The following is an 11,484-nucleotide window of genomic DNA, read 5'->3' on the forward strand; positions in this document are numbered from 1 at the left end:
CGTGCATGAGTATGAATACGGTTTTTGCATGTGTTTATGTGCAATTAAATTTTATTGGTATAATTGCTCATTATGTGATAAAATCGCCTGTGGAATTGAAATTAAACGTGTGAATGCATTCGGTAATGGCTAAAAGTCATTGCAAATTCCAAAAACTAACAAAGACCCAAAAACTGGTAATCCGTGAAGATCTTTTTATATATGGAATTGTCATCTGACTGGTATATTTAGCTAAAATCAAATAAAATGAAGTGGGTTCTTTAAAGAGTCTCTTGCTCTAATTCGGATTTTTGGTTTACGATATTTAATTTTTCTTTCTAATTTAGATAAGAAAATAAATTAGGAAAAAAAAAGATAAAGATAACTTAGATTTTTTGCCAGGATATCCATCTCTCACCTTTATTTATATAAAATAATTATTGTAGATTAAAAGTTATATTAAAGTAATGTGGTTGGGAATATATATTTCGCTTTCAGGAAGGTTGCATTCTTACTCACTAATTATTATTTGTAATTACAATTATTAGTAATTACTAATTATTATAAGTAATTACTAATAATTAATTATGGAAATTTGTTTTGTTTAAAAATAATTATTTGATTATTTTACAATGGCTAATGGCTGTCTCTGTGTAGAAGTACTAGCAATTATAATCAGCACTCGATACCATTTTTTTAATTATTTTGGGTTTAATTTGATTTATTAAGAATTAAAAATACCAAAAAAATACGTACATCTTTGATTGACGCCTATTATAGGTAGAAGTAATTGCCATAAAGGATGCCTTAGCTTGTCTAGAAGTACATGATATACTTGAAATGAGCCCAATTTACATCTAGGACAGTCTTTGACTGCTATACATCTCCAAATGGGATGTCGACGCAGTTCAATACTTCTTTAATCTGGGTTCCCCGTCATAGGGATATTTTCGGCACTTGCAAAGCAGATGAGCTAGCCAGACGGGGTGCTTCAGGAAATCACTCGGAACACCTGAACAATCTGGGCGACTCTGCGATATGCAGACATCTGTATGCAATGTGGCCACAGACCAACAATAGAAAGTCGAAATCTCTCTTAGAGATACCCCGCAGAGATATCAGTCTTGCAGTAGGTTTACTAATAGGTCATTGTATTCTAGGTAATCATGCTAGGAGATTGAATCTCCCTTTCAACAATTTTTGCCGCAGTTGTGTTGAGGATGACGAAAGTGCCTCCCACCTGCTTTATTTCTGTCGGCACATGAGCGGTGCCGCCTTAAATTTTTGGAGGCCTTCTTTTTTGAGGATCTTGGCGAACTTCGAGACCTCCCTCTAAATAGCATTATAAGTTTTGTCAAAGGTATTAGATGGTTTTAGCCCTTGGGTTTTCAGTAATACAGTAGCACAGTGGGCCTAAGTGGATCCCCCTGGGATCGCCGGTAAAACCTACCTACCTAGATTGTTCAAATTTGCACCTAATAATTAATCTTTTATAATTTTGTTTAATTTTTGTCAAATTTAAAGAAACTATTATAGAATAACAATTTTAATTTGCTTACATTTAATTTGTTAAATAATGCAAAATATTAATAAGAGAAATAAAAATTTCTATTCAGAAATATTTTCCTTCCTTCATTAATTTTGTTCGTATTTTTTTTTTTTTTCATTAAATAATGATATAAATTTTTATTCAAATGCATATTTAATCATTTATTTCTAAAGTACTTGTAAGACAAAAGATCAAAGTGATAAAAAAATTGCTCATTTGTGGCTTCTGTGAGTACCACTTCACGCAAGAAGCCAAATTACGTTCAGATTGAAGACAAAAACTAAAACAAGAAAATGATGAAATTAAGAAAAACTTAATTAATTATCGAATTCCCAAAAGGATATGCTCTCCCCATTCAGTAGCTGGAAAAGCCATCTGATAAAAGTTTTCAACAACTTTAATTTCGTTGTTTTACGAGGTCGTTAAACAGCCGACAAACTCCACAGAAAATTGGAACGCAAGGATTGAAACTACTTTCGAATATTCGCAATTAACTGCGAAATCTCTGCGATTTCATCGTTGAAATTAAAAGGGAAGAATCACAAAAAAATTAGGTGGTAAAATATTTCAGGAAATGCTTAAAAACTTGAGACACAATCACAATCCGCCTAAACATTATAATTAACCACAAACAGAAAACGAATCAAAAACGCCGTAAGCGTCAAAAAGGCATGAAAATGCTGTCAGTTGGCAGTGCCATTGCTGGGTGGCTATACCACGTTCAACCGAGCAGCTCGGTTGGATTTGGTTAGCTTCAGCGGCTTGAAAATTAGGTGTTGTAAGTGCTATAAAAGCGCGCTCAACTATAAAAACTTTTACTACAACTGAGAATAATAAAAAAATTACTTAATTAAAATGATTAACTAACCGCAAAGTTAAACGAAAAATGTCTACTCTTGTCAGTTCGGAAATATATTTTTTTTCCAAAGTATTTTTTTTTATTTCGAAATGAAATTTGAAATAAAAAACTTATTAGTAAAGTTTTTCACATTTAAGCGAGTAATTTATATAACTTAAAAAATTATTTCAAAAGTATTTAACATTATGTGTACATTGATAAAGGATGTATAAGTATTTTTGAAGATATATTGACAGTTCAATTAAAGACGTGCTTTGATTGCTAAAAGTAAGGCACATATATCTATATTCAAAATATTCAAAATAATTTGATATGATTATTAAAAAAATACTTGCAATAACATTAATATTTCCATTTAGTCTTACTATATTTATGACCCAGAGAAATATTGACTATCATCATCATCAGTTCCTGTATCTCCCATTGGAGCATAGAGTCTCAATAAAGCACTTCCATCTAGTTCTATTTTTTACTAATATCGTTCCATGTTTTTCCGAACTCCTTGATTTCTTTTTCCAATGTTCATTTCCATCTGTTTTTAGGACGTCCACTCTTACGGCTACGTTGAGGGTTACAAACAACAACTTGTCGAAATTTCTGTGGCGTCTGTGGCGTGTGACCTAGCCACCGCTATTTTCGTAGTTTTATATAATTGGCTACTGGTTCCAATTTACATTTTTCATATAACTGGTAACATTTGCCCACAATACCTTGAGAATACGTCTAAGACATCTGTTGACAAAACTTTTAATTTTTCCAGTAAGAAAGACGATAACAAGCTAGGTCTCACATTCATAGAGCAATAGTATGATGATGTTTCACTTAAATAGTCTGATTTTAGTGAAGAAGGGTATTTTTACTGAATTCAATATTTGACGCAACTGCCACCACTAAATCTGGTCAGGATATCTTTTCTTGCGCTATCCTCTGCGGATATTACACTACCTAGGTAGGTGAAATATTTAACATATACGATTGCTTTGCCAATTAGCCTGAAATCGTTGCAGTTTTTGGTGTTAGTTTAAAATAAATAGATATATTAAAATAACTATTATATAGACGGCAGTAATCGCCAACTTGTAGAGGACTAAAAATATAGCAAACTTTATCTTGAACACTCCCACCCAGTGCTGCTTCATAATTCTGTTAAATCGTTCACGATTCTACAACATGAAGAAGCATAGGTAGAATAAGAAACTGGACACATTTGTAAAATATTTCATTATTATGATGAGCACCTTCCTACGTACGATCATATTTCATTATTATGATGAGCACCTTCCTACGTACGGTCATGGCGAAATTAAAGAGATAACATGGTAAAGAATTACCTGGATTCTACAACTACGTATTAGCTTTACAAAAATATCAAGCTTAGACGTGGCGAACATGTGATCCTTTATGGTACTAACGAAGACTAATTTTTTTCCAGAATTTGTTACTATGTAAGTTCTTTTTAATGATGACCCAACCACGTCCAAACCCTGAGGTACAATCAGTGAGTTAACAAGTTACTTCAGCTTTTTACACAGTACATTTTACACAGAAAGAACTTTTTACTGCAAAGAGGGTAGACTAATTCCCGTATTGTTGGCGCAGATCGTTGGGTGAACTTTTACGGGTCAGAACAAAGGTTACTAAAGTTCCAAAGTTTTCTATCTACGTACCAAAAAGTAAAAATGGCTTTTCGCTAAACAATGTAGTACAACTAATACTAATTCTTTATCATATTTAATCACTGGATATTGACAAAGAAATAATGTATATTAAAAATTTGCTTGAAGAGTAATATAAACTAATAAGGAAGAAGCTTAAAATAATTGTTAAAATTAGAATTTTTTTTATTAACGTTCTTAAAAAATATATATTTCGTACACAAAAGGTCACATATATTATAAAGTAATACAAATAAAGTTTTCAAGTAGTTATTCATTATAATAATGCTCTATATTTCTAAATTTTAATTAAAATATAACAAATATAAGCATTTAAAGATTCTAGAGCATTTTTAAAATAATATATTGAATAATTTTGTTGAGAGACTTTGTTTTTCAACCGTGAACCTACTGAATAACATAGCACCCAGTCCAAACGAAAACACTGCGGTTAGTAGAATTGGAATGAAGGCATCTTTAGTAATTTTAGAAATGGAAAAAAATTTCTTTGTAAGATCTGGATACTTTATATATGCTCCAAACAAAATTACACCACGATTTGAAACTTCAACTTCAATAGGATTTTGTTGATCTTCAGGTAATATTTCTTTACTATTAACCGGTTGAACTGTATCCTCCACGGTTTGAGTAAATGATGATGAACTTTTAGTTATGGTTTGAGTACTTATTGTTTTATAATTGTATTTTCGCGTCTAATAAGCATTAAAAATTATTATTATTACTTTAAAATGTAGTATATTTGTAGAAATTTATTATGATATGCTAAAAATTAATAACATTTTTTTTGAATTATAAAAAATGAAATCTCATTCAATTAATTTAACAAGAGGCTAATGCCATTCTAAAAATTTTTTTAAAACGTTTTACTTTACTTTCTCAAATGAAGTAACACTAAAAAGCAAAAGATTTTGTTTCCATAAAACCACAAGTTTATCACATATATGACATACTATATATCATATTCCCATGTTTAAAGAATAGCTTTAATGTATACATACCAGTGTACAATCATCATCCAATTTAAATAGACTACTCACAGAACTGTCTAGTTTTGTGTGATTACTTTGTAACATTATTGGGAAGGGATTAGTTTGAGTTTCCTGAGTGGTGCTCTCTTTAGCAATATCTTTAAAGTTGTTAAGTACGAAAAATTGAAATAATATATAAATATTATAATTTGATACTTTATATTAACTACCTTGTTGACTCTCCAATGATGTCATCCAACCCGCAATAGGAATGTTGGGTGGATAGTCTAAAGTTTGGTTTAAATAATTCAAAGTGATTACTCATAAGAGGTTATACGTTTTAATACAGTTTTTAAGTCTTGATATTTATTATGACATGATATTATTATTTATTATAATAAGTCATAATAAGTTTACCAAATTATAATAGTTAATAAACACATAACCAATAATTTTTGGAGTTTACCTTCTGATTCAATATTCATCATTGGCTTTTTTGCTTGAAGTACTTTTCCATTAGAATATTGTTCTATTATACAAGCTCATAAGTTGTGTATTCATAAAACTTTACTCTGAGATCATACCTTGATATTGCTTCGGTATCACATATTTGGGTATTTTACTTAAACTTGTTCCTGAAGAGTCCTCAGTAGTTTTATAATTCATCTGCATTTTAGATGGTTTCGATTTTGATTCAAATTTGGTATTTTGCTTCTCCGAAGAGATATTTGTTAACTTATGTTTATGACATTTTTCTTCTTGAGTTATAGCTCTTCTTTTCTTTTTTACATATACAGGTATTTTCGTAGGTATTAACTCTGAAGAAAATTTCATTAAAACGAATCCTTAAACTATTTATGACTCAGAAAACAGTTAGGAAAAAATCTATTACCTTTCTGATAGCCATTACTTGATGGTTTATATTCACGAATTTGTTCTGTAAAAAATCATGTATAAAAGATGACTTTGCCCAATCAAAAGTATATTATTAATATATATATATATATACATACTACAAATATTTGGCCTATTAAAATCGTCCAAAGTAAGACTTAAATAAAAATATGTTTTTTTATTATTATTAAATATATTTTATTTAATTTTTACTTACCTCTTGAATGATTTATTAGAGCGAATTTTTACATTTGGGTTAGTTATTTCACCATTGGATTGATTCACAAAATATCCTATTTTCATACTGGCTCTTGGCGATGGAAGTTTGGAACTGGAGTGTGCGACTAAACTAGAATCACTTTCACTAGATTCTTCAGTTGGCCCACGATTCAAAATTTTGTTTTCACTAATCACATTAAATTGCAAACAATTATATATACATATATATATTTATAGTTCAAAACGATCACTCACGTAAATTTTGAACTACTACTGTAAGGTTTTTCATTGTAATTTTTTCCAAACATATCGATATCCTCTTTATTTTTAATATTATCTCTAATAAAAAAATTCATTGAACTATAAACTACATGTACTTTTTTTACGAATAAGATATTGTCTTACTATATTAATAAATTAATTATTAATAAATTTATTATTAATAATCAAAAGAACTATTATTTGCTATATTATGGGTATATTTTTGAATGTATTAAAATATATATTCTAGAATATTTGGGTACTCGTACTATACCAGTACACACATATAACATTCTCAGGTATGAATATAAGATCATTAAATTATCAAAATTCTTACTTACCTATAAACTGGATATAGAAATCGATTTTTGCACGTACAGGCGCAGTGAATATTTTGTTCAAATAATAATTCCTTGTTCTCTGATCTGAAAAAAAATTTGTTAATTAACAGTAATAATTTTTGAGAATCTTCTTTAGATACAATGAAATTATTTTTTATATTACATATTATTGACATATACTAATGTTGATACCTAACACATTGGCTACTTTAATTATAAAACTTTATACATAATACAAATATTTTTTATATTTTATTTAAGAAATATATATCTTTATTTTGGTAACGATATATCATTTATTATATATTTGTATTGCATTGTATTTTGGTGGGCTCGAACATATTCGTGACACTGCGTCGATTTATAGACTATTGTCTCCTGCCCTATCCCTAATTACCGAAGGTTTTCCGTCACCTCAGCTGTAATCAGAAAAGTCTTGAACTTTTACAGATCGATGTCTGATTTGTAATCTGATTTGTGGATGAAATATTTTTGGAAAGTTCTTGTTATATATCGTCTAAGACCAGGACATTCTCCAAGAATATATAATATTGTTTCTATATTTGTTTTTATAGCGTGAATTCATGGTACAGTGCCAATGCTTTTTTTAACTGTAACGAAGCATTTTTTATGAAATGTTGTAAGGAGAGTGGATGTGGCAGTGGACGGAATATCATGAAAAACTTGGGGTATGTGTATAATAATGTAGGTATTTTTGGTATCAAAATTTACCTTTCTACCTGTCATAGTTTTTGAAGAAATTTTACTCAAAATTTGGATCATCTCAAAAACAAAGCTTCATAAAAATTTCATTTCGATAGCTCTACTGGTTTAGAAAATAACGAATTTTGATCGGCTATTTTCTATATTGCCATACTGTGCTCCGTTTGTCGAAAGTTGTAAACGTGTCTTATGTTTATTTAAGAGGCGTAAAAGACGTCTTATGCGTCTTATATTTATTTAAAAGGCGTCGTGTCTTATGACCAATTACCATTTCGATCATTATTTTTGAATCTAATCTCTTTAGATTTAAAAGACATTTGCTCTTTTTCACTAGGCAGCTCGAAAATTAAAGTCTTGTATAGCGAAAACGTTCGCAATTAAACCACTTGTGCTTTGCTCTATTGGTGAAGGTCGATTTGATTAGATTTATGAAGTGATTTTTGCTGACTCCAAAAACTGGCTTCGGACAATATAGTTGCTTTTATGGAGACAATATGGTTCCCTAGCCAATTCGTCCCCAACTTCATTTTCACCAAAAACGCTGTGTGCAATTATCCACTATAAAACTACTTGATTCTTATCTGAGAAATTTTGTAAAAATATTTACTGTCTCCCAAACCAGAGCAGAATATCAAGGTCAATTTACTGTCTTCCAAATTGATGCAGAATATGTTAAGATCAATTTTATGTATTATTATATATTAAACAGATTTCTAGATTAAATTTAAAACAAGAAATGTTATTTTTAAGAAAGTATTCGTATAATTATTAATATTAAATCCATATCTTTCACAGTAGCCTATACTTCAAATTATGCACTTAATCCCATCGTAGTTAAAATATGTAGTTATATACTTTTTTGTGGAATGATGTAAGGTTTATTGTGGGGGTAATATTGAGTAAATTTTCAAATACAAAATTATGGTTAGCTCTAGAAATCAGTTAATTAGTACTGAAAAAAAATTTTGTGGATTCAAAAATTTCCTATGACCTTTTTTTATTTGAAATAGATTCTCGTCGTAGCACGAAAATAATTTTTAGTCGGGTTTGTTCTGTGTTCAGTTTTGTTAGACCAATTAAAACTTAAGAAGACTATAGACTATAGTAGTAGTATTATTTTTACCTACTGGTCTATGGGTAATAAGATAGATTAAAAAAAAAACAAAATTGTACTTTAAACTTAAAAATAGTGAAATTTTTTACTTACTTTCGAATAGGATGGAGATATCTATTTTTGCACTTGCATGGACAATGAGTTATATAATTTTTCATTTGTTTTCCAAGTAAAGTAAAATATAATATATGGAAAAACTTGAATTGGCAGTAATTTGTACTGTTGTTATTGTATTTATATTTACCTATTTTTAATATGTTTTAAAATAATAAAATTTTGACTTTTAAATGATATGTTACCTGCTAAAAAATTAAAGGCCTTTGTAATAAATTTATATCGACATATAAACAACTATTTGTTAAAGCTCTTTTATTCGGATTTTCTTACAGTATATTTGTTATGGCTTTACGTCATATTTAGTGCCTTGTTTTCAATAAGTTCACGTGTCCCAAAATTCCAGCTTGATGGTCCCACCAAGTACCGTTATTACATTATACGAGTATATAAACAAACTGATAAAAGCGAAATGTTTAAGTGATATCAATTCTAATGTAGTTCGAACTATTATTATTAACCAACCTTCTTCCATCCTTCAATATGTAAAAGATCGACAGTAAATTCAGTTACTCTATACGTTCAAATGAATGGGCATTCAATATGCCCAACCCGATAACAACAGAACTACATAAGTATAAATACTACAAGCACCATCTTTTGTTTTTACGCAGTACTTTATTCATTGAGTCTTTAAGTAAGAATGAACACTGAATAGAGGTTAGAGATTATATGACATTTTTAATATTTATGTACAATAAAATTGAATTAATTCCCTATACTCCAAGAATAGAATTCCCTGTGGAATACGTTCATGGCATGCAAAAATTAAGAATTGAGCTTCTATACAGATAGCTAGGAACTTAACATAAGAGTTGACTTTGAAGTATTCCGGAAAGATTTTGGATTAAAAGTCTGTTCACTTAGCTAATTGCTTTAGTGGTTATTAAGGAGTGATCTAACCAATCATGAAAGCAGACGTTTACTTTAGTGAACCTACAGACACTACAACCACTATAAATATATACTCAAATAATCAGACAGTCCTCAAATCTTTAAACTAGATGGCAATAAATTAAAGATTCCTTAAATTGCTTGACACGTTTAAAATAAATTTTAGCCGTGTGTAGGGTATGGCAGATATGAGTTCAGGAACATGATAAGATTGAAAAAAACTATAGAGCTCATAAATTTTTTAGGTTCCTTATTTGAGCAGACTAACGTTTCCCTGAGCGCAGACGGTTCCGATATTGGAATGCTTATAGCCACTTTTTGAAACACATTGTTGTTGAAGTCACAAACAGATCTTGAGCAAATAAGCACTTGTGTAACGCCTAATCTAATTTGGGTGATATTTGTTATGAAAAAATCAATAGATTTACTCATCCTAAAAAGAGTGGATATCTCTACGGCCGGTACCTAACATATATAACCGGTCTCTAGATATTCGTCTTTGTAATTATAACAAAGATAAGAATCGTGAACAGCGTCACGCTAACTAATAATACCATAAGTAAACCCCAGCACTCAAAATTGTAATTAGGTATAAAAAAATATATTTGATGGTCTATGAGAAAAATAGATTTAAGCTCCTTGATGGTTTTTTTTTTATTTTTTGCAGTAAGAAGATATATTGCTAAATGATTTCGCATTAAGTATAATTTTTCCGTCTTTAATGCTTCTGCATTAAAAAAAAAAATAAAAGGAAAAACTGTAGTATGGTATCGGATGTGGCTTTTGGTGAAGTTTCTGAAATTAATCTTTTTATTTTCCATTTTTTCTACGGAATGAATGGTTTACGCAACAAACCGCATCCATTTGCGCTCCACCGTTAATAAGCTTATATTTTCAACTACAATTTTTACTTGACGCTTCTTCATGTTTCGCAGGATTCATTTGGTTCTTGATTTTTTGCATTTAAGCTACGAGTATTCACTCTTAATAGCTTTTAGTATAACAGACGCTGAATGCATCAGCAAGCAATGCGTGGTTTCAACTCCTTTTGAAGTTTTCGAAAAGTTTTTAAGTGATTTTTTCTATTCCTGCACTTGACTGTAAATGAAGTTGGTCCTGTTTGTTGTCCTGTTTTAAGTTGAGATGTTTCTTGGTTTTTTATGTGGACAAAAATAGAAAAATAAATTCACTTTCATCGTTTTAATATATTAATATTCTCTTAACATATATTTTTTTATACCCTTCATACTATCACATGAAGGATGTGTTTACTTTATCAAAATGTTTGAAATTCAGTCAAATATGCATAATAGTTCAAGTGATGTTACATATAAATTATGACAGTTAATTTGTTTGGTATTTAGCTGGGCGTCATGAACGTCTATCGTACTTGGACATGGCCAGTAGTCTAAGCCACCAAAGTGATCACAGGTTAACTCTCTTTTGTTGATAGTGGCTACTGACCATTTTACCTTGTCATTCCACGGAAGATATTTCTACACCAACATATCCGGTTCAAACCTTTCTAAGCAAAGTTTTTTTATCTATTCGCATGACATACACAAGGCGCTAAATCTACATATCTCAATTACGTAGGTGAGATATTTTTTTCATGGCAATGGTCGTATTATTCATGATTCTAATTCGATACTTATTTCTATGTACAAAACCATTGATTTATCTCTCGACCACTCCGTATGCCTCATCATCTCTGTGGTAGTTGTCCAAGCTTCTGCACCATTCAGCTGGACAGGCGTGTTAGAAGATGTAAAGAATAATTTTTTTCACGAAAGAAGGCTTTATAAATCTTATGTTTATTAAATTCAAAATAGTATATATTGTAAAAAGTGATTCTTAATTAAATTTCTAGTGAACAGTAAAATAGGTTTAAAG

At 29.9% G+C, this 11,484-nt stretch overlaps 1 protein-coding gene across 2 annotated transcripts; it reads right to left on the bottom strand.

Annotated features, from left to right (window-relative positions):
* Positions 1-4,382: 4,382 nt before the first annotated feature.
* LOC119681093 lies at positions 4,383-8,819 on the bottom strand. Of its 2 annotated transcripts, XM_038094168.1 has the most exons (11): positions 8,677-8,819; positions 6,747-6,830; positions 6,400-6,483; positions 6,143-6,331; positions 6,045-6,082; positions 5,924-5,968; positions 5,616-5,849; positions 5,498-5,560; positions 5,262-5,318; positions 5,062-5,189; positions 4,383-4,755 (listed from the first exon to the last, which is right to left on the bottom strand). In XM_038094168.1, exons 1-11 carry the CDS (start codon positions 8,739-8,741, stop codon positions 4,396-4,398), a joined length of 1,347 nt encoding a protein of 448 aa, XP_037950096.1. In that variant the 5' UTR covers positions 8,742-8,819; the 3' UTR covers positions 4,383-4,395. The 2 variants fall into 2 exon arrangements, with proteins under 2 accessions (XP_037950096.1, XP_037950097.1); XM_038094169.1 differs by lacking the exon at positions 6,400-6,483.
* Between the last annotated feature and the right edge of the window lie 2,665 nt (positions 8,820-11,484).

Source organism: Teleopsis dalmanni, chromosome 2 (assembly GCF_002237135.1).
Source record: "Teleopsis dalmanni isolate 2A chromosome 2, ASM223713v2, whole genome shotgun sequence".
Classification (NCBI taxonomy): domain Eukaryota; kingdom Metazoa; phylum Arthropoda; class Insecta; order Diptera; family Diopsidae; genus Teleopsis; species Teleopsis dalmanni.

Bases quoted from the DNA above. Each gene is read 5' to 3' on its own strand.
- LOC119681093 (XM_038094168.1), bottom strand. From the start codon at position 8,741: ATGAAAAATTATATAACTCATTGTCCATGCAAGTGCAAAAATAGATAT. The intron at 6,484-6,746 runs GTAAGTAAGAAT...TTTTTTTATTAG, and splicing joins TTTCTATATCCAGTTTATAG to AGATAATATTAAAAATAAAG. The intron at 5,969-6,044 runs GTATGTATATAT...GATTTTTTACAG, and splicing joins TAATAGGCCAAATATTTGTA to AACAAATTCGTGAATATAAA.